This window comes from Canis lupus, chromosome 28, assembly GCF_011100685.1.
Source record: "Canis lupus familiaris isolate Mischka breed German Shepherd chromosome 28, alternate assembly UU_Cfam_GSD_1.0, whole genome shotgun sequence".
Taxonomy (NCBI): Eukaryota; Metazoa; Chordata; class Mammalia; order Carnivora; family Canidae; genus Canis; species Canis lupus.
The window spans coordinates 24835897-24859374 of NC_049249.1; the positions used below are offsets into that span (position 1 = coordinate 24835897).

General features: G+C 47.7%; 1 protein-coding gene and 1 long non-coding RNA gene across 7 annotated transcripts in view; one reads left to right on the plus strand and one right to left on the minus strand.

Annotated features, from left to right (window-relative positions):
- The window catches only part of NRAP (nebulin related anchoring protein), a 69992-nt gene that overhangs the window by 17207 nt on the left and 29307 nt on the right, over nt 1–23478 (minus strand). For all 6 annotated transcript variants that reach the window (XM_038578833.1, XM_038578832.1, XM_038578831.1 and 3 more), the window contains 14 exons: nt 21624–21821; nt 20936–21040; nt 18414–18512; nt 17237–17341; nt 15982–16089; nt 13999–14310; nt 12703–12807; nt 9819–9917; nt 8101–8205; nt 7276–7383; nt 6623–6736; nt 4729–4926; nt 2925–3029; nt 1303–1401 (listed from right to left, as the gene is read on the minus strand). In XM_038578833.1, coding sequence (XP_038434761.1) covers nt 1303–1401; nt 2925–3029; nt 4729–4926; nt 6623–6736; nt 7276–7383; nt 8101–8205; nt 9819–9917; nt 12703–12807; nt 13999–14310; nt 15982–16089; nt 17237–17341; nt 18414–18512; nt 20936–21040; nt 21624–21821 — 1860 coding nt within the window. The remainder of the gene's footprint in view (nt 1–1302; nt 1402–2924; nt 3030–4728; nt 4927–6622; nt 6737–7275; nt 7384–8100; nt 8206–9818; nt 9918–12702; nt 12808–13998; nt 14311–15981; nt 16090–17236; nt 17342–18413; nt 18513–20935; nt 21041–21623; nt 21822–23478) is intronic.
- Nucleotides 17497–18054, plus strand: LOC119866593. The gene is made up of 2 exons (XR_005380624.1): nt 17497–17777; nt 17893–18054. It is a non-coding gene; the product is annotated as an uncharacterized LOC119866593 (long non-coding RNA).

A 23478-nucleotide genomic window follows, 5' to 3' on the forward strand; every position in this document is an offset into this window, starting at 1 on the left:
AATCCCCACTGAGAACCTAAGATGCTTCAAGAAAAAGGTGGGTTTTTTTTTTTTTTTCTCTCCTCTACACTTTGTTCAGCAAGAAGCTAAGGAAAGAAAAACACATTTAGGAACACCATCAAGGTTCTTCTCATTGTAGACTTTTCCCTTGAGGATATAGTGTAAAAGATGATAAATGCTAAGATCTGGGAGATTTAGGAGAAGCTCTGGTGGGTGGAAGAGAGGTTCCTAAACCCCGTTCTGCATCCTTTACTAAAGCCCCGGCTCCTTCCAAGAGCAAACTCATGCCAGTGCTACCCTGGGTGGCCTCAGCCAGTTCCCAAAACATCTCCTCTCGTGATCAGAAGTGAGTCTGTGGTTGGTGAGCTCTCCGAGGCCAGAGGCCACCATATGAGGCATGGTTGCCCCACCGCATCCAGCTCACACCGCAGGCAGGATGGGCTCAAGAGGAATTTAAAATTGAGACTGTCACTGCACAAGCCCTTGGGACCATTCTTACCCCGAGCTGCTGGGTCCTACTTTCTGACTTGGGTGAGAGTGGAACCTCGTTGTATAAATAGCCAAATCTCAACTGACTTCTCAAAGAGTCAGCAGGAGAATTTTTAAAACTAAGGACGATGCCAAATTTAATTCTCTGCCAAGCTCAATTTCTATTTCAAACTTGCAAGAGAGCCTCTAAGAAGTAGAACCAAAGGGGCTGGAATGATGATTTGAGGTAATGAGATTCCTTCCCCTGGATGCCCCTCTGCTAGAGATGATTAAATGAAGTGAGCAAACAGCAGGTGAGGGGAGGAGGCAGAAATTCCAGAAGTCTGAGCAACACCATACTACAGAACCGCCCCTGGATAACCGTACATCCTCCCTACACTAATCATCAGAGCGACCATATAAAGGCAGTTAGCCAGTGTGTGCCTCGACAGAACAGATGAATGACGGACCAGTACCTCTCAGACTTCAATGTGCAAAGGAAACCCATAAGGATCCTGCTCAATGACCTTGTGGATTCAGGGGGTCTGGGGTGGGGCCTGAGGTTCGATGCTTCTAACAAGCTCCCAGGAGACGCTGGTGTGGCTGGTCCGTGACTGCCTGTGGGACTAGAGACTAAAGCCAATTTCCAACTAGGCCTTCCTTCCTTCTGGAAAATGTTACATTCCATATACAACATTCTTTTCTTTCCAGGCTTCCGTGCAAACATGTGTTTTTCCCCGGCCCCAACCCCACTAAATATTCATGCTTTTTTTTTTTTTTTTTTAACAATCTAGCAGTTTTTTAAAAGCCCATTCCAAAGCCATCTGATTTTACCTCATTGGTAATCTGGTTGCTGAGTTTTGCATGAAGGAGGCTGGGAGTGTCTGTCACAGCTGTGTACTTGAATGACTGGGGATGCTGACGGTATTTACTCTGAGGGAAGAAAAAGACTCGATAAGGCATAAAAAAGGAGAACTAGCTCTATAAGCACTAGCTATAAAACCTCGCTTTGCAAAGGCTGCTAGTCCGTTCCCCGGAATCCAGTCCAACACCTGCTCTCATGATCTCAGTGAACGTGATTATTGAAATTCTGATTTTGCTCCTGACCTTTGCTCATCGGAGACCCAGAGGTCCTCAGCTTTGGGGGTGTCCCAGAAACAATCATGCAGCTTTGAAAAAATACACATTGCTTGCGCCCCACCCTGGGAAACCAGGATTCAGTAAACTGCCACTGGACCCAGGCCTATATATTTTTTTAAAGCTCCAAAGAGGATTCTGATGCACCAGCAGGTTCAGAAACCACTCTCTGTCAAGATCTCACTGGAAAAGTAAAGCACAAAGATCAACCTAAACTCCCATGGTGAGGCCAGTTCTGTTTTCTCAGAGCTCCCAATCAATGTGTAAGCCCACCCAATACTTCCAGTGCCTTCCATTATGCCCCCTGTCCTTGCATCTACAGTGAGTGGAAGTCCCAGAGCTCTCTCAGGTGTAAGTAAAATTCCTCCTAAGCTCAAAGAGCTCAGAATTCTAGACTTCTGTACTTTTACTATGAAATTATCACCAAGCTTATGGCAATCATTTTCCCAGCCACCAGAGAAGCACAGTTGCTTAGATTATTAGTGCTAATCACCTAAAAACTAAATGAGAGGGGTAGGAGTGTCCTTATTTGACTGACTAAGAAGTTGAGACTCAGAGAAGACAGGTGATGGGATGGAGGTCACACCACAAATGAGAGCGGGCATAGAATTTCAGTCTCCCTATCTGTTGGTCTCTCAGGGCTGTCATCTTTCTCTCTTTCTTTCTTTCTTTCTTTCTTTCTTTCTTTCTTTCTTTCTTTCTTTCTTTCTTCTTTTCTTTCTTTCTTTCTTCTTTTCTTTCTTTCTTTCTTCTTTTCTTTCTTTCTTTTTTCTTTCTTTCTTTTTCTTCTTCTTCTTTTTATTTTTCTTCTTCTTCTTCTTCTTCTTCTTCTTCTTCTTCTTCTTCTTCTTCTTCTTCTTTAGATTTTATTTATTTATTCACAAGAGACACACAGAAACAGGCAGAGACATAGGCAGAGGGAGAAGCAGGCGACCCACGGGGAGCCCGATGTGGGACTCAATCCCAGGACCATGCCCTGAGCCAAAGGCAGATGCTCAACCACCGAGCCACCCAGGCCTGCCCTCTTGTCATTGTCCCACAGGGCCACTTTTCAAAGGAACCCTAGGAAAGCAGATCTTATGAGCCAGTGAATAATTCTTATGGGTTCATAGAGGAACTGGCTTGGTATTTGTAAAGCTGTTTTAAATGGCATCCAGTGTGAATGAAGAATCTAGAAAGAAGGGCTTGGTGAGTTGCCATTGTTAAGTTCAACATCTAGCTCGCTCTAGCCGTAAGCAGAGAGCTGAGTGCTAGGGAAGTACTTCTGCTGTGGAAATACACTGCCAGCCCTCACCCCTCCATCCAGGGTCCCTGGTTACCTCACTGATGAGTTCAGATGCTTTCTTTCTCCCTTCAATCTCTAATGTGCCCGGAATGACACAGGGAACGCCTCGCATAAAGTTCAGGTCTGAGCGGTACAAATTCTGTAAGGAACAACACAAAGATTCAGAAAAGCCAAACCTACAGAGCAAGGAAGCAAAGAGAAATCAGAGGACCCAGGACAACATCATAATTAGAACTCAAGTCCACCAGTCAGTCTCTCCAGATCGACCATCCTCACGAACACACAATGCCTCCCAGTAAATGTTCATCCGGGGAAACAAAAATCTAGGTCAGAACAAAAGATTTCTGCTGTCACTTGTCTCAGGAGCTGCAGAGGGACAGCGGGTTTTTATCGTAATGGAGACTATCAAAAAATAAACGCTGGAGTGGATTGTGGTTAGAAAGTCAGTTGTCTTGGGGCAAATGTGGAAATGATGGTTTAATAGGTCTTCTAAAACAAAACCCAGCAGCAGAGGGTGGCATTAATTAATCATGGGTTAAGAAAAAACTAATAAATGAATCCAGAATAATCTGGCACAGGCCTGTCTGAGTCTACCGTGCATAGGGCAAGTGTGTGTACCTGAGTGATTTGGGCTGACAGTTTAAAGGGTCCCCAAATTCACTCCCCTGCAGCCACTAAGGTGTGCCTCTCCCACCCCCACCCCCACCCCCACCCCCACCCCAGACGTGCTGCCTTCCAACTGCTATTCCAACGAGAGGCAGGGCAGGTGAGGGCTCCACTCAAGTGACATGCAGGCCCTGAGCTGAGCGTGGCAGCTCCCTCATTCCTGCAGCTGCTCTCGGGCTACTGACAGTTTATGTCATCCAGTAAACACTGTACACAGGCAGAAAATTCGAACAGACGACAGATAGCCAGATCTGAGCACCCCTCAGCTCCTAGGCCCCATCAAACCAGTAAGCAGGCTTTGTACAGTGCTTTGCTTTCCAAGCCCAGCTGGCTCCTTGCAAACCCCACAGCACAGAAGCCTAGCAAGCTGGGAAATAAGGGGCACATCGAACAGGATGCTGCTGCCTGTTGAGGGGAGACAGCCAGGCTCTCTTTGGGAGCAGCAAAGTCCCCAATGCTTCCCAACACTTCCAGGCCGCCTGCTTCAGAAAACAGGCGGCATGAGCTCGAAATGCACAGGGAGGCTCATGAAGGCCCCACAACTCCTTGCAGGGACTTAGGAAGGATCTCTGGGCCCGATGTCCTGACTTCCTCTGGACACTCTCCTCTGCTTGAAGTGGGGCCACTCTGATCCCACCCTTTCCTAACAGAGCACAGGCTCCCATAGAAAACTGGTGACCCCAGGAATGTACAAAGCAGCAATAAAAACCTCCAGTCTGACCTGAGGCCAGAGGCAATGCCATCGGCAAACCTTGAACATGTAAAACTATGAACCAAGGGCATCTTGGTCAGACAGCATCTAAGTTCAAGCATCAGCGCCCCGTTCTCACTGACAGGTGTGTGATCTCGGGCAAGCTGTTTGTCACTCCTTTGAGCCTCACTGTACTGTCTCCATAAAATGGGGTACAGGCTACTGACACAGGCTTATCTTGAGGTTTCCATGAGATCACGCACGAAAATGTAACACTTAGTAGCAGGAAATGTTTCCTGCTGCTGTTCGATCTGTACAATTTTGCTAGGCAGGAACTCGGGGCAGTGTTTCCAAAGAAAATCCTGGGTTGAGGATTTCTCACCCACCCCCTCACCACGGCGCCAAGAGGAGCTTGTGGGTCACAGCCTCATAGTCAAGTCTGAGAGGACCGAGCCCTGAGAGAGAGGCCGGGTCTCCTTACCTCACTCTGCAGCTTGTGAGCTTTCTTGGCGCAGCTGAGCCTCAGGTCTTCAGCCAAGGATGTGTACTGGGGGAGCGGGTGTCTGTAGTCCTGGTCGCTGGCCAGGCTCTGAGCCTTCTTGGCATGCACCAGGGTTACCATGTCCAACGGCAGATGGAAGTGTGCCTTTGAGAGCTCAAAGCCTTTCTTGTAATTCACCTAGAGGGGCAGACAGATCGACAGCGGCTATTTCAAAGACATCATTTGAACAGGGACCATCGGGATGGCAACAGCAATGCAATTGTCCCAGGTAAGCCTGGGAGGTGTTCCTGGCAGGACCAGCGCTCCTTTCCTGCAGGGATTGGCTTAATAAGCAGGACTCATCTCCTGATCCCGACACTCACCACCCCCAGTTCCTGGAGGTCATGTATTTGGATGTTGGAAGGCCCGTGGCTCCCTCAGTTGGGGAAAATACAGAAGTTCAAGAGACAGACATAATGTCAGTGATTCCCTTGCTCCAGTCTTTGGATCATCCCATTGTCCAAAGGCAAGAAGATCCATGGCCAACCTGTGCCCTGCCCACCATAATTTCTCCCAAACACTCTCTCAAGTTCAGATTTTAGACACCAGGAACTCTCTTCTCGGGTGAGTGTGAAAAGCTTCTTCAAAGCATCGGTGACATCCTAAGAAATCCAGGGGCCAGGAGCAGTGGGGCCAGTTCTGAGGGATGGGTATTCCCAAGGGCCCATGATGCATGCTGATGGAAGAAAGGAGTGGCCCATTCCAGACCACAAGCTGCACTGCCATCTTCAGAGAAGCTATTGGAAGGTCAGCGAAACTGACTCCGAGCTTTCTTGGAACTCGGATGCATAATGGCCACCTCCTCCATCCTTCCCAAAGCTCCAGCACACCCACTTCTAACCTCCATGATCCTCCCCTGACCCTTAGCATAAAGCCAAAGTCAATTTATGTCCAACCCCACACTCTTCGGTCAGCACCCCAGCACAGATAGGGGGAAAATGTTGGAAGTGGAGAAACCGAGGCAGAAACCATGTGAAGCTGTGGAAAGAGCATAAGATGTAGGGCTGGCTCCAGGTACACTTTCTAGCTGACCTTAGACAAGGGACTGAAGCATTCAGGGTCTAGGCTTTCTTATCAGTAGACCAGGATGGCTAAGACAATGAAGTTCCTAGAGAGCGTTTGATGGTAAAGTGAGACACAGCCTGTAAAAGTGCTTAGTCCTCTGTAACACAGCGGATGTTTTATCACCACCATCAGCCAGCTCACATTATGTGCAAGGGGACAGTGTATACACGCTTGTGCCAGCTTCCAGAGGGTCAAAATCAGGGGTTGCGAACTCAGATGTTTCCAGGAGCCAGACAAGTAGCACCAGTGAATAAAGCAGGAAGTGAAAAAAAAAAAAAAAAAAAGCAGGAAGTGGGAGAGGAGGGGTGACTGTCTGACCAGGAGAGCACAGATCCCTTCTAAATGGAGCTCTCAGGAGTCTGCAACTAAAGCCTTGAGGAGAGGAATCCAGGTCCAGCTTCGGCCAGAAGTCTTGAAACTTTTGTGTGAAAATTTCCATTTCTTAAAGGTTTGCAATTAATTCACTCTGCAGACCAAAAAGACTGCCCCTGCAGGGCAGATCCAGCCCACCGGCCCCCATTCGTGGCCACAGGGCAAATCATAGAATGCCCAACTCGGAAGGGAGCTAAGAGGTCAACTAGCTCAAACTCTTGATGGAGGAAGAAGCCACAGCCCAGAGGAGCCAAGGGACCTAACAATGACCCATAACTAGTTAGGACAGCCAGTAGCCACAACCGGAAGGACAAAGGACATATGCTGGCTGTGCATCATTGGTGACGGGGTGGGGTGACCCCCACCCCCCAGCCCCACCACATTTTCTCCCACTTACTTCGCTCTGCAGCGAGTTCGCATACACTGAATGTGCAAGGCTGATATCGTCTTCCAAGCTCCGGGAGCCAAGCATCTGCCCTTTCATTTTCTCAAATGCCTCTTTGTATTTGTACTAAAGGGAAAGAGAGCGGGAGAGAGTAACAGCTCGGGGACAAGGGACAGGGAATGGGAGAGGTGGGTATTGGGCGAAAATGTTTTGTTCTTTTGACAGTGACTGGGTGAGTTGAAAGAAAACGCGCGGGAGTCGTCAAAAGGCCTATTCTTTCATATGCAAGACTCCCAATGACTAAAGGGCTGGATATGAAGTGGCAGGACACGTTAGCACTTGGGCGGCCCACGCTGGAGGAAGGTGGGTGCATTGTTAACAGTCTCTGCCCGCGGACTTGCTTTAGGAAAGCGCCTGGTGGAGGGTGCATTTCATCTGCCCAGGGTCCGGAGTTACAGTCCGGCATTGGGCTTTGTACCCCGGCCAGGGGATTTTTTTGTTGTCTGGTCTGTTCTTTCTCGCTGGTCGTTATCAGATTGCCCTAACGCAGTCATTTGGGAAAGCAGAGGATGGTATCCACAGGCAAAAGAAGAAGGCAGGGGTTAGGGGCAAAAGGAGTAAAAATTGGTTAGTATTAAACATTACTAATGGAGGTGGATGCTCACATCACTTATGATTTCGCCAGAAGCCTTTGCTGCCTGGAACGGAATGGCATCCAACCTCAGTTTATAGCCACCGTCCCGAAGTTTGCTCCAGGATTCCTTATAACGCGTCTGTTGGGAAGATGTGGACAAATAAAGACCTTCACGTGACCTGGTGGTTCTGCAATTGCCTTTGCTGAGATGGCGATCTACTGTGTTGTTGGGTTTTCTCCCCACCCTGCCTCACCCCCAGTGGGAGTTTGAAATCACTGTGTCTTAGCAAAAACCAAGAGTTGGATCCTGCCTGGCGCCCACCTATCGGAGGGAGAGCCTTCTGGGGAGGACTCTTTGGAGTCAGAGAGACCCAGATTTCTTCTGAGGAGCAAGCTGAGTGGAAGAAGCAGGGATAAGACGGAGTGTGCAGAGCTCCTTGCATAACATGAAGAGAACTCAACTGTCTCTATCGAAGAACAGGAAAGGGGGGAGTTGCTGATCAAGATCTCTCCTTGGCATAGCCCCTGGATACCCTCACCTATATTCTGGTGCTCCCATATCTCAGCCCCACAGCACAAACGCCCCTGTACAAAGGCAGTTTTCCCCATCTCATTCTTCTAAATGAGCTTGACTCTTCCGCAGGACTGCCTACCTAATCTGCAGAGCTCCATGCAAATGAAAATGTGGGGTCCCCTGTTCAAAAATATTACAAATTTCAAGATGGTGACAGTGGAGCATTAGACTGAGCTCTAGGACCTTCAGAGTACAGGCTGCTTGTGAGCACAGGCTGTTGTGCACTGCCCAGGTCCCCTGATCTCCTCTAATTAAAACCAGTTCCCCTCCCAGCAGCCTCACCTCACTGATATTCATAGCATTCAGCTTGGCCAGCAGGACTTCAGGGAGGTCGGCTGTCTGAGTGTAATGATGCTTTATATTTTCTCCTTGTTCCCTGTATAACCTCTGTGGATGAAAAAAGGTTTTGTATTAGACCCAGGAGGCTCCTCCATGTAGCCATCAGCCAAGTCACACTCCAGGAGACAAGGGTGGGGTGGCTCCCACCTCCCCGTAGAGACAGGATCCTGAGCACCTCTACCTAGATCTCACAGCCAGCACAGTGACATGTACTTCATTCCCTCCGGAGTCCTATTCCCAGCTCAGAACATGACAGGCTGAAACTTGCCTCTCAGCAAATATTCCACTTGTAGCATCTGCTGACATGGGTGTCAGATAGGAAAACGAGGTCTAGTTAACACCTAGTAATTTTATTATTAACTGTAAACCCTGAGAGGGCATCGAAATTCAGAGGCATGAGAGATGGCTCTTCCACCGGTGAGGTTTGCCCCGGATCTACTACAATCCCTGTTGCCTTCCCCCATCTCGAGAATTCTTGTGCTAATCAATGTCTACTCGGTGGGTCTGGGGTGCTAGTCACCCGGAACTCTGATCTGGGTTCATGACATCCTCATAGTGATGACACACGAAGTTGGCATCGGCCACCGGAGAAAGTTTCTAAACCGGGCTTTTCCATCCTAAATCTTATTAGTGTGTCCAAGTTTCTGCGTATCACAGCAGTGCCCCCTAGAGTTGGTTAGGGTAAGGAAGAAGCAGGTGTTTTCCTTCCTAGGAAAGTTCTTGGTTTGACCATCTGTGTTTCTCAGAATTCAATTTGCTTCTGATGGGCCACTCATCAAGAAATTATAAATCCCGAAACCCGTAAGTGTGCAAATCATCCCATAACTATTCTGACAGGCACTCGGGACATTTCCAAACGCCTGTTGAATCAGGCACAACTAGAATAATTTATTCAATCAGGAAACAAGAGAGATAATTTTGAACCCCACCTCCACCCCCCGCCCCAGTCAAGATTTGGAAATTTTCTTCATGGCAAGTTGAATGGTTTGAAGATATTTATAAGGCGTGACTGCCCTGTACAAAGACCTGTGGGCCTCTCTCAGTAGAATCAGCCAAACGGGGTTAATCCATGTCCTAACGTGAGTTTTTATGGGATCTCATCGTTCAATTTAGTCTCCAACGCACGCTGTGCCGTGAGGGCAAAAGGCCAGATCTCAGTTTCATATTATAAAGGGAATATGGAAAATGACTTCAAAGTTAGTCTAATGTACACAAGACCCAAATCATTTTCAAAGTCTTCGGGGGGAATTCAGAGAGCAAGAATTCCTGCCCTTGGGTCCCAAGGAGCCCTGGCAGGGCTGAGTCTTCCAATTACCAAGAATTTTTGCCCTAAAACTTCCAATTCTGAAAACAACACTTTAAAACAAAAAGGAGGGGGAGGACCCACCACGGACAAATCTTGAAGACATGCAAATGGGAAGACATGAGAGCATGGGGGCGGCGGGGTGGCGGAGCCCCACTTGGCATCGGAAGAGCACTAACACCCCATTTGCATCCTAATGAGGAAGCACCCCCGCTAAGGTGTGCCTCCGCAAAAGGACGAGAAGTTCCTTCATCCTTAGAACAACAGAAGGAGCAAGGCAAGAACCCCTCAGCTTCAATCGCAGTGTTGAAAGAAGAGCCCACTCTTAGAGTCATAATGTATATATATTATCACTTACATCCACTGCTTGGGTATAACTAATTCTGGCCTGGACCATCTCCGGAGTGTCTTTAATACTGGTAAACTTCAAAGCATCTGGATGCTGACGGTACTTCTTCTGTTGAGCAGAAAAAGATCAAAGCTGTGAATTTTGTGCTGCTCTTTCATGCCATTTGAAAGGGAAAATCATAGGTTGCTTGAGATTAGAGTGAATTTGTGAACATAATTATTATTCGGCTTCCTCCATCTTTATATCCTGGGTGCCTTCAGGTTAATATTTGTTTCAATTTAAGAATAACCTCATGTCAATTAACATTAAAGTATTTCTACCTGGTGCAAAGAAAACATCGCAAAATTAGGTTATACCAGTAAAATACTGGGGGATGCACACTTAGGAAAGGATTCTTTTTATAGGCTTCAAATACTGTGTCAGAGTTGTTTACATATCTTAGTTTGGGTCTCCCAAGCAAGAAGGAAGTTACATTTATCAACTAAGCTTCCTGTTTTCCTTCCCCTAAAGGACGTGGCAGAGATTATCACGGTCAAAAGCCCTGCATTTAACAGTCAGTGATATAACTATTCAGTCACTTTGGAACCCGGTTTAGTTAACATAAGCAAGAATTCTTTAAAATGTCACAATAACTAGAAGAAGAGTGCTATTATTGAAAGGAGAGATCATACATTTTGAAAGTGGGGAAAAAAAAGAATTACAAAGAATTCAAATGTTGGCAAAGACCTAGATACCAATTCTGATTCTAAAAGTCATGCTTAAATTAATTCCTGTTTTTTTTTTAATCCAAATACATTTCCAGGGGACTAGAACAGTTGCTATCTTAATGGAATTACGAAGCGTATCTTTCCTCAAATCGAATAATTATTTTATAAACACTTCCTCATTTATCAGGTTCAATTTTTGTATGTTGCATTGCTTAAAGAAGACACAGTTCAAAATGCAGCCATCTCTGTTCTGTCCCCTGTTTTTATAAATAAAGTTTTATTGGAACACAGCCGTGTTCATTCATTTACGTGGTAACCTACAGTTGTTTTCATGCTGCAGTGGCAAAGTTGAGGAGCTGCAATAGAAATGTGTGGCCCACAAAGCTGCAACAGAAACCCGATATTTACTGTCTGGTCCTTGACAAAAAAAAAAAAAAAAAAGATTTGCTGGCTCCTGCTTTAAGTGACAGGCATGTATGCATTTGTGTCTCTTTCAACAGTGTGTTACGGCATTCTGTCTGAAAATTAAGAGGTCAGCCAATTTGATGCTAAGCTGGAAATGTGCCAAACTGAAGTGAGATGATTGGGGAAAGTTGCTGAAAGATTTTCTTGCCTTACTGAAGTTGGAGAACTGGTGTGAAGCATAGAAGATAAGCAAATTTGCTGAGGAGGTTTGTAAAATGAGGTGGAAAATTAAGCCCACCATGGGATAAATAGTTCTAGAAAGATCCCTTGAATGCCAAACTTAGATGAAGGAATCATCTTGAAGTCTAAATTGTGTGTATAATTTATTTTTCACATCCTTTTATGGGTGGGCCCAAAGAGAGTTTAGGATCATGAGTCCTCAAACCTAGATGTTTGCCCCTGCAAGTTTCTCAAAATCATCCTTTTAAAAGGACCTTTTCCTCAATCAGACTGAACTACATAAGGCAAAGCCACTGAGCCCCCAGGAACTTCTGAGCCTTGTGTGTTAACTAAGATTCCTAAAAGTTAAGCCAGTCAGAGTGATCCCACTTTTGGAAAGAGCTATGTGACATGTCAGGTTAACTATTCTGTGAGAACACATCAACACTGGGCAAGTGTGTTGGAAAAACCAACTTAGGTGTTTCTTCTGTTTTATCCACGCATTCAGTAAGTAAATCTTCTCACAACAGTGTCCCAGGAGGTTTATAACTAAGGCTACAATCTTCTGGGGCTACAGCCTGGTGATTTCCCAGAAAAGTCTAGAAAGACCAGGTTACTCTGAAGGCAACTAAAAAAATTCTCACTTGCCTTCTGAGCAGATATGTATGAACAGAGGGGGATGTGAGTTGTTGGAGGATGCGCAGCCTCTGTGTGAGCATGAGGCAAGGACAGCTCCCTGGTTATCTAGACCAGTGGCTCTCCACCTTTTGGCAGGATCTGGAGACATTTTTAGTTGTCACAACTGGAGGAGGGTGCTACTGGCATCTAGAAGGTAGAGGTCAGGGGTGCTGTCAAACATCCCTCAAGACTCAAGACAGCAGCCCCTCCATCCAAGAGTTTTCAAAATGTCAATAGTTCTGAGATTGAGGAACTCTGATCTAGTCTTTCAATGACCCGTTTAATGAAACTCTCCTAAAATGTGAGCAGAATGCTCTTTTTAACACACCGTGATGCCTTAGGGTCCAGCTAGGGTGGCTGCAAGCAGACAGGAGTGAGATTTAAATAGAAGTGAGACACCCTCAACAGGAGAGGCCCGAGCAAGTGAGACACCCTCAACAGGAGAGGCCCGAGCCACGTGTCCCGCACCACGTGAATATTCAAAAACTGTTTACACTGTGGCAGAAAGAGAGAGGGAGAAAATGTGCATAAAGTCACAAAAGAGCTTTCTGGGTGCAATAAATGTATCTTTTCATCATCTCTCCCTTGTTGCTTCATTAAAAAGGTAAGTTGGTGGGTAGCAATTGAGCTCTTTTGGATTGTCATTACTATTCATAATATCATTTGTCACCCACTTTGTTTTTGCCAGGGCTCTATGGGCCCCTACTGGTGTGTGTTTGGTATGCAGTCTCCCTCTAATTACCAACCCTAGTCTGGGTTTCCAGGCCTTTCATGTAGCTTTGCCTTTTTCCTTTGCCTTTTGAGTGGAAATTATTTTAATTTTATACAGAAATGCCACACGCCTAGTGCAGCCAGGCCTGTTGCACGCTGTCAGGAAATCTCACCTCGCTAATGAGTTCTCCTGCCTTCTTCGCCTGCTCCACATTTAATGACCCGGTGGCGACCCAGCCCGTGCCTTTCATCCACTTCACATCTGCCCTGTATTGGTTCTGACAAAGGAGAGAGAGAGAAAAAAAAAGGCAGGCCATTGTTGGTGCGCAGACATTTAAAGCGCTATTAACGGCGCCCAGATGTCGCCTTGGTGCCAGCTGAGTCAAATTAGATGCCACTTTTGTCTTATCCGTTCCTGTACAGTCACAGGTAGAGCTCCAAAATGTCAATTAATTTCCCCTGTAATTGGAGCGTCCCGCTGCCGGCGGCGTGAGGCCCCGCCCAGCAGCACCCGGGCTGGAGCGGGCTGGGCCCATCCACCTGGTCCCTCATTAGGGACGCGCGTCTACCTCGGCAAGAGGAGCGTCCTCATTGTCTGCTTCCCCCGTTTTCTTGTTTAAAATGACAAGCAGGGGAGAAGAAAATGAGAATTCACAACAGAACCCAGGTGGGGAGCTATTTGAGGGAATTTCACAAGACAGCCGAGGCTTCCCACCGAGAGCCCGATTCCTCCCCATGCACCTCCTAGGTGCTGGGCAGGGAGGGGGTGGGGGATGTCTCCTTTCTTTACTTGCCCTTGAAGGAGTCGTTTTCATGGAAAGCCATTTAAATGGACGCTTCTCGGAAACTAACGTATCACCCATCTATCGGCAAACAGCTCGATCAGGAAGGATGGGTCTACACTGCCCTCCCGACCCCACCCACCGTGTGGAACAGCCTGGCCGCAGCTGACCCGCCTTTGCCTTTGCAGCTCACCCACTTTCTTGTACAAGCGTCAACTGAAGGCAGAGGGGGAAACTGAGCCAGGTGGGGCATACAGGGAGAAAGGGGAGAGGGCGCTCAGGTGAGCGTGCTGCTCCTTCTGAAAGGGGACTGCCAAGGTTGGAAGGAGGACGGGAGATGCTCTCCCAGAACAGGCCACAGTTCAGAATGTCACAAATACACACACACACACACACACACACACACACACCCGCCACCCCTGCAGTAAAAGGAAACGGGGAACACGTAGATGGAACAAATTCCAAGGAGAAGAAAGTCAGTTTGTGATTTTCTGGGTGGTGGTAGAGAGTCTGAAGTGGGCAGAGTTTGAATAAAATTTGAACTGCCCGGAACACTAAGATGCATCCACCCTGGGATCCAGAAACAGGTATCTCGATGTGTAAAATATTGTGTGGGGGCGGTGGGGGCTCGGGCAAACCGTCGCGGGGATGCTAGCACACATGCACACGTGCACACACGGAGCTTACATCACTCTGTAAACCGTATGCCTTCTTGGCCCATTCCACCTTCATGTCGGTGGGCAAAGCGGTGAACTGATGAGATGCCGTCTTGTAGCCTATGTCTGTGGCTAAATGCTGAGCCTTGCGGGCATGCACAAGGTGGATCATGTCCAGGGAGACGTGGCACTGGGATCTGGTGTCCTCGAACCCCTTCTTGTACTCGAGTTCACTCTGCAGCTTGGACATTTGCAGCGAGTGGCTCATTTGTGAATCCCCCTGGGCATCCTTCGCTCCAATGAGCTTACCTCGGGACCTCTCGTAATCTTCCTTGTACTTCACCTAAACCGGAGGAAGAGGGCAGGGTACATTCGCATCTCCTAAAGGCATCGTTCACTTTCCAACCAAAGGCAGGAAAGTTCAAAGCCATAGGACAGAATGTTACTAGAATGACTGTCATCAAGAGTTTACCTCCTATCATCAAACAGTGAAATAAAACCTTACTCCTTATTTCCCTTTTCACCTCAGCTGCCAGTCAGCTTAGAGCTAAACTGAATGCTCAGCTATGCAACTATCTTTTTTTTTATTTTTTTTAATTTTTATTTATTTATGATAGTCACACAGAGAGAGGCAGAGACACAGGCAGAGGGAGAAGCAGGCTCCATGCACCGGGAGCCCGACGTGGGATTCGATCCCGTGTCTCCAGGATCGCGCCCTGGGCCAAAGGCAGGCGCTAAACTGCTGCGCCACCCAGGGATCCCATTTTCCCAAGTTCTTGGTGACATTCCGTCTCTTGTCTGTATCACTCAACCTCATTTTTTTTCTGGATTTATTTTTAAGTGGCCCATTGCTTTCATGAAAGCCATATAAATGCCTTCCTGGGAACAGTGAAGACCTCATAAGCAAAAAGTAGTCACGAAACAAAAGAGACGCAGGATGGCCAAAATACAATTGCTGTTTGAGAAAGGGGCTCAAACCATCAGTATGTAGGAGTATGGAAAGCACAAGGGAGCGTACTGGCTTGGAAAAAGACGTGAGGCCGAGAGGAATGGGGATCAGAAGAAAAAAATAAATACGGAAATGCTTTAAAAACTGTAACAGGACACCAGCATGTGGCATCTTTTTCAACATCATCAGGAGACCCGGGCTCTCCTCTCCGCTGTGCCAACTGACAACACCTGGCACCAGGTATGGAACACTTACTATGAGGCAGACATGACACAAACCAGGCCCCTCAAAGTGTGTCTGCTGACCAGTGCTGACCAGTGCTGGTTTGTGAGCTCTTACCAGATGAGGAGATAAGGAGCTTATGTCAGAAGGTACATCAAGTGCATCACCAAGCCACTGTTTAGTTCAGCTGACATCTCCATATATTTATAGAAAGAAATATATTTGTGTGTGTGCATATATTGTGGAAGCCAGACTGTCTTGGTGGAGTGAGTGGACTTGGCCCAACGTTCCGGCCTACGCTTTCTATCTCACATCACACTCCCAACAGCTGGCACTGGACTGCAGAAGCTTGCTACTCGTCAATTCGTTTCATTTCCTCCTAATCGCTTTGCAACCGCCAAATTACCAATGACTTAATAGAGATTGTGAAAGGTTACACAAGCTTCCCAGAGCCACCATGCTAATAGGGGACGGAGTGAGGATTTTATCCAAGGCCCATCTGATACCAGAGCCTTGTACTCTTAGTCACGGACAGGTCACAGCATCTTTAGTCCTGGAATGTCTCTGGGCATCAGTTTGTCTGTCAAATCAGCCATTTAGATTACTAGTCATGCTACTACTAGTAGTAAAGCTTCCTCACCTACCGAAAGCCAACGTGTGGCAAGCAGCGTGCTCGGCACTCACGTGGCTATCTCATTGCAAAGTGGCCATCTGTCTCCCCACTTCACAGATTGGACGCTGAGGCTCAGAGAGACCAAGGACCTGCACAGATCCTTTCTGACTCTCCCAGATGGATAAGGGCAGGATTCGTGGCCATGCTGTACAAGTTGAACACTGACTCACCTCGCTCGCCAGGTCCCTGTTGGCTTTGGCTGCCAGGAAGCCCAAGGAGTCCAGACGCAGCTCAAAACCTTTTGCCTTCTGGTTTTCCCAGCTGCTCTTATACAGTTTCTGAGGAGATGTAGGAGAGAAGAGATCACCCTCCTGTGGGAGAGCTTCCCTAGCTTCTGTGATGCTCTCTCGTGGAGGCAAACACTCATTGTGTCCCTCCACAGCAACCTGGTAACCTGAATACCACCAGACCTCACTTTTCCTGCCTCGGGGCCTCAGGAAACACAGGGCTTCAGCCAAAAGAAGCAGAATTCGAACTCCAGAGACCGTGAAAAATACTAGGAGTCTTCATGGAGGTCTCAAACATGCCAGTGGTTGAATAACAGTGCAAAACGCACAGCAGATGTCTGAAAGGTCTGTTCCCCACGTCTGCCCACACACCCAGCCTAGCCCAGCTGCTACTGCATTTAAAGCTACTACATTCCTTGGTCCTCCACCCTCAGCCTCGAGACCACCTGGGTCTGTCTGTTCCTGTCCTGCCCCCACCTGCAGATTTCAAGTTCCTTCTGCGAGTCTCCCTTTCTTTCTCTGTATGTGAATCAATTTAGCCTCTGTTGCTCCTTACAGTTCTTCCCTCTACCTATTACTCAGACCAGGACTCCAAAGACCTGGGAGCTGAGTGGGAGAGCTAAGGAAGGCCCCCCCTGGAAAAGAGGGAAGAGGAAGTTGAGACCCTGCATGTTTTTGTGCCTAAGAGAGTAACAGCTACATTGCACACACTCCTTCCAGTGCTTTCTGTAGATGAGCTCATTGAAGCCTGGTGACAACCCAGTGAGACAGGGACTAGTAGTGTTCCCCTGATTTTACCAATGGGGCAACTGAGCAAAGAATCTGTCCAAGGTCACACATCTAGTAAGTGGTAGACCCAAGAATCAAATCCAAGCAGTTTGGAATGAATACATTGATGTCTCACTTCCTCCTATCAATACTCTAATGCTGTTCTAACTGCCTCCCTAGAATAACCAATGCCTTCTACCCTGCTATATAGTCAGTGGTTCAAGTGTCTCACCAGCTTGTTACTATGAAAGGTGATCCTTCCCTCCCCCCCTAAAACACTAGCCAGGAACAAGTTCTGCTGGATGAGCTATTTACAATGACCAGATGCATGGACCCTCAGTTGACACACCAATATGGTGGGTGGGTTTTGTTGCCCAGGCGCCTACATGAGGAAGCAGAGCCTACAGCTTCCCACTCCCTCTTGCCGTACCTCACTGAGATTGGCGGCATTGACTCGGGCCTGTAAGAAGAGAGGTTCATCTTTGCTGATGCTGTACTGATGGACAGACTGCTCATTTCCTGCCTTGTAGGCCACCTGTTGGGAAAGAGCACTGGGTCAGGAGCAGGTGGCAGGATGGGGTGGGTGGCATCACTGATGTGTCTTCAGATCTGCTTGGCATTTCTGTGGCTTGCACAGGAAGTCCATTACAAAACTACCCAGACCAGACATTGGCCAGCAGAACACAGTAAAGGAGGCTTACAGCGGGAGGGTTGAAGGCAGAAGGAGAGGCAGTGAGGAGCTGAGAGAAGAATGTGGCCAGGGGACTGACCTGAGAACACCTCCCAGGTCTCTGTCTTCACAATTCTCCCTCAAGAAGGCATCAACCTTCCCAAGCTGCTCCATCTACGCTATCCTCGGCCACAGGAAATAACCCTGAGCAGGCTCAGATGAGCACAGACCCCCCAAATGAGAAAAATAAGAAGCAGCTCCACCTCCCGCACCCCCATCATCAATCCCAATGTATTCACAGGTACTGACAACCTGGAAAGTGAGCCATGACCCAAAAGATAGCATCAGTGAACATCTGCTTTGCGGAAATCTTACCACTCTGCTCTCTCTCCCCTTCCCTCTCACCCCCCAAACAGTGGCTATCTGCTGACTCTGAGCTCTGTTGATGGCACCGTTTCTGGCAAGGTACCCAGACCTTTAGGAAAGAAGGCCAGGAAGATCCAACTCTAGCACCTGCTCGGTACAGATGTGTCAAGAGTGCTGAACGCTGATGTGTAAATAAAGTACGTGCTGTTTCATTGTCGTGCCACTCAGATTTGCGCCTAAGTCACCCTTCTCAAAAATAATTCTCTACTGGCTGCATAATTATGGAGTCTTTGATGAAGAGATAGGAGAGGGAGAAAAAAAGAAGGGAGTGGGCAATCCAGAAAGCCAAAGAGAATGTATCTGTCCATCACAACCAGTAGAGAAGGGATGTGAAGGAGGCAGCGAAAGAGGGGGTCCAGTTCCCACAGACAGCCTGGAGGCCCTGGGGAAAGCCAGCGGGCTGGAAAGCTCCCTGGTTCCTGGATCGTGCCTGGGCAGCATCTGCTGTTGTCCCGGGATGCCCAGCCCATGACACAGCAGCATGATGGGGAAAGGGCCATTCAGGACTCACCCCGCTCTGCAGCTCCTGGCTCTTCTTGGCGTGCTCCATCTGGGAGCTGTCGGTCACACTGGTGAACTTCAGCTCATCCACCCTCTGCCTGTAGTTTTTCTGTTTCCAAAGAAAAGGAACACTGTGGCATTAGGATTTGGCTGTCCCCACTGCCACACTGGTGCTTATATCCACACGCACGCTTTAGCCACTCAACCATCCTCTGGGGGGGAGTGCTCCAGTGGGGTCTACAGCGTAGTAGGGCCCACACAGACCTGAGACCACCTGCTCTGGTGAGCTTCTCTTAGCTGCTGCCCCTGAATGAGGATCTGAATCTCTCCCCTCCCCAAATCCTATATGTCGCCTTGTGCCCTGGGATGTAACCATTTTACAAATCGATATCTGGCACAGGGAAGAGAGGTGGAGGGGACTTGGGCTTTACAACCAGGAAGACTGAGGCCAAATCTCGCTTCTGCTTCTTTCCAGTTTCATGACCCTGGGTGCATCACTTAATCATCTGAGCCACTCTGGCCACAATGGTGGCAAAAAAATAGCAGCTGTCCCACTGTGGGGTAGAGCAGAGCCTCTCGTGCTCTGCTTCACATGAGCAGCATCCTTGGACACAGTGAGTGTTCCCATTAGCCATCACCATCGTGCATGGTGCTGTCATGATCATCCAAGGAGCCTCAATGCTCTAAGGAGAGGAGATGCCAGGAGTCAGGGACAGGAGGAGGCTGGCCGTCAGGTGGGATTCACCTTCACAGTTTCTTAATGTTCCAGATCACTGAGGTCTTGCCCTCCTGGTGTCCCCATCTCACAGCCACCAAGGAACTGGCCAAATTTCAAATGTGCTAATTCTGTCTCCCCACAGGGACTTCTCGTCCTTCCCGGAGGCTAGCTCCTCTGGCTTTTCCATTGGAGGTGCCAAAGCTGATGGGAAAGGCGCCAGCTGAGGATGGCTGACTGAAGCGAAAGCTTCCTGTGGTGGGGAGAGCAGAGAGGACCAAAACCCCAGGGCCGTCAGCAAGAGGGTCACGGATACCAAGTGAACCCAAAATAGAGTTTGGAATATTGAAGCATCCAAATTTCCTCCTTCAGGAAAAAAAAAAAATCCTAGGGAAAATATTCCAAGGAGATTTGTAATCTTCCTCTCTAGATCCAGTAGGTGGGATGGGAAAACTCCTTTGCCACATAATTGAAGGAAGTCACATTACCCTCCCATGGTTGGAAATTCCCAATCATTCCAGACCCTGCATTGGTCAAGCCATAAGAACTCAGTGAGGAGCCAAGAATCCAGCGTGTACAGACACCATAGAAATATAAAACAGGATGCTATCTTCCTGGCCCCTGAGGAGCTTAAAGATTCGTGGGCACAAGATGTCAGATGGGGATGGGAATTCCTAAGGATGAGGGTCAGCTGATTGCATCTCCTCTCCAAACCTTTATCCAAGACAAGTGGGGCTTGGTTGCTCCACCTGGAGTTTAGCAGGCCTGAAAAGAAGCTCTGTCATAGGAACCCTAAAACATTATTTGCTTTTCTCTACCTTCTTTGTGTCTATATTCTAACCTTCAGTGTGGAGAAAAGGATGGACAATGGAAAAATAAGAATAATTTACAAAATGTGCTTTGGAGATGCAATACCACGTCACGGTCAGGAGCAAGGGCATTGGCCTGCACACAATGGGGACAGATCCCAGCTCTGCTACCCACTCAAAATGGGACTCTTGGTCTCTCTTTCCTCATTGAAATGAGGATATGAATAGGGTAGTAATAGTGTCTACTCATATAGGGCATTGTAAGCCCGACACGTATGTGAGCCCTACATACGTAAATGTACTTAGTACAGTCAATCAAGGACAGCAACAATTGTGCAATTATTGTCAGCCTATAAATGTCAGCTAGATTATCACTATTAGTACCATTTGCAAGAGATATGCCGACTCAGCCCTCCTGGTCCTGAAACAAGAATTCCCCTTGAAGATCCCAAACAGAGTTCCTGAAATAGTCACACTTCCAAATGAAATGCCCTTCAAAAGTCCTCGTCTGCCTGCTGCCAAAGCCAGCTTCGCATGGCGTAAGGAGAAGCACAAGCTTAGAGCCACAGGGACTCTCTCACATTCTCTGTTTTACCCGAGAGGAAAGAGGATCAGAAAGCTCAAGTGTCTCGTCCGAAGTCTACTGCGAATTTAAGGTGTAGGTGTTGTGAGACTGCTGACCTCTGAGCATCAGGCTCTCGGATTCGGGAGCGTGGCAAACACATTTTCCCACAGGCTCAGGGACTGTGTCTGACCACCCGTCTAAATTATTCTTTGGATGCCACTGCTACTCTGCGTAAACCGGTAGGCTCTCACAGACAACCTGCCTGGGATGTGTAAGGGTGTGAAAGACTAATCAGTATGCACAACAGGTGCAAGATGAAGTACTCCTTGAAGTCAGGCTCAAAACAAGTGTGGGGCTTGGGGAGGCGTTATCCGAGGAAAAGATGGCTCTCGGGGGCTCATGGGCTGAGAACCACTAGAAGCCTGGGCCCAAGCTCAGCTTACCTCGCTGGCCAGCTGGCCAGCCTTCTTGGCCTGTTCCAAATTGAGACTCCCCTCCGTCAGCCACCCGACTCCTTTCATCCATGCTAGGTCGGCCTTGTACTGCAGCTGCAAGGGAAAACCCAAGCCGTAATCGGACCCAGGGATGCAGACGGGGCAAAGGTCATGGGTCACCCTTGCTCTTGCATTTGTTTTTCTGAAAGAACTGCCCACCTGCCCCGTTAAAATCAGGGGGGACTCTACTTGGGGGTGAAGACACTGGGCCCAGCTGGTAACCAGCAGAGCATGTTCTGGCTTAGTGCTAAAACACCACCACCTTACCACAAAGAGGGTTTTTCAGACTTTTTGACCAAAAATCTTATCTACCAACCTGCTAAATTTCCAAGATTCACTCATCATCTTCAAAACTTGCTTCCCCTTTGCTCATCGCCATTACCAGCACATCTTGACTCCTGCAATAGCTCGGAGTCCCAGTCCTCCAACGTCTAGCCTTCATTGTTTTGACTGTATCTGTAGCTCTACCTCCCTACCTGTCCTCCATCCTCCCTGGGCCTGGCACCTCTCAGCAATTCTTCCTAGCCCTCCAAGTTATGTAATAGACTTATGCACAGGTTCCAAATCACCCTCAAAATGTCACCGTACCCAACTGCAAGAGGTGCATGGGGAGAACCAGCAATGGGTGGGGGCTCACCTCACTCTGGAGCCCATAGGCTTTCTTGGCCCACTGAGTCTTCATATCTTCAGGCAGTACAGTGTATTCATGCAGCTTTTTCCTGTAGTCCAGGTCACTGGCCAGAGCTTGGGCCTTCTTAGCATGCTTGATGTGCACCATATCCATGGGTAGGTGAAAGTGGGTCTTACTCTCTTCAAAGCCTTTCTTGTATTCAACCTTGAATGTATCAACAAGGCCCATTACTTGAAGTCTGACTTTACTTTAATCACTTTAGAAGTGATTTAAAGCACAGGAAAGAAACCCAGGATTTCATGAGGAATTGGCAATGCCATTCATCTGTCAGGTATGACCCAATTTCCGGCTCTGTAAGGTAGCAGTGCTAGGGAGCTCCAGTTTCACACTACTTTGTCTCTAGGAGAAATGCCTCTCACCAATATTAAGTCTTTTTATATGGCTGCTTCAGGAGGAGATGCTCTACCCAAGGTTTCTGTAGACAGAATAACAAAGCCTGGTCTCCAGAGTCAGATAAGCCTGAGTTCAAACTTGATCTATACTTTGCCACCTGGACAATCTCTGGAAAGTTACATCACCTCTCTAAGGGCTCATGTTCCTTAGGAGACTATTGTGATAAGCAAGCAAAATAGCTGAAACCTGCTTATTGTGAGGACTGGCATATAGCAAACACTTGATAAATGTTCACAATAAGGATGGCAATGATGATGGTGGTGATGGTGATAGTGGTGACCGTGATGATGGCAGTAATGATGGTGACGGTGGAGATATTGTTAATGGTTGTAGTGATGGTGATGGTGGTGGTGACAGTGGTATTAATTATGATGGTGGTGATAGTGGATATGTGGTGATGGTGGTGGTGATGATGGCGATGGCAGTGATGATTGTGATAGTGGTGGTGATAATAGTGAATATGTGGTGATGGTGGTGGTGATGGTGGTTTGATGGTGGGGAAAAGTAGCATGGGATAGTAGAAGCAGTATGGTGCCAGTAAGTAAGAGTCCTAGGATCTAACTCTCTACCCTTCCATCTTTACCACTGACTACTATATGACTTTGGGCAAGGCACAACCTTTTTTGGCCCCAATTGCTCCAACAATAAAAAAGAAATATCATTTTGTTCTCTGCCTCAACTGAAGCCAAATTTTCAATGTCTCTGTATATTTCATGATTATGCACTTCCTAGAACTTGTTCTGTAGACACCTCCAAAATGGCAACCCAGATGCCAACACTCTTATTCTAGTCAAACCATGGCTGCTAAAGGACTCATCAGGTAATTGGGTCTGGCTGTACCATGGGAGCAGCATACATTGGCCTCCTACCTTGGAGCAGTAATTGTAAAGCTGAAACTCCGTGCTCATGTGTGCTTTTGGCCTGCTCAGCTTTGGCAGGGAAGACCTGATCTGAAACCAAGTCTGTCCCTTGTAGAACTCTCCTTCTTCCCAAAAGATTTTGGAGATTGGTTGGAGTTTAGATGCAAACAAACCGTTGTTTGCTAACCATTTTGAATATCAAGTGTATCCGGCCACAGGCCTCATCCAGGACACTGCCACAACAAACAGGATGCTTAGTGTCTAACTCTTCCCATATAATTAAGCTCCTCTGGGAAGGAACTTGTTATGTGCTGTTCATTTTTACAGCCCCCGTGTCATACACAGGATCTCACCCAGAGTAGTTACTTGGTAAACATCTATGGAATAAATACATGTGGCCAGACAACTTTGTATCTTGAGCCATAGATGCCAGTCACCTTTCAGGCCCACGCTCCTCATCTACTTTAAAAAAACAAAAATCCAAAAAAAGTACAGGGGCTGTTGGGTGGCTCAGTTGGTTAAGTGTGTGCCTTCAATGCAGGTCATGA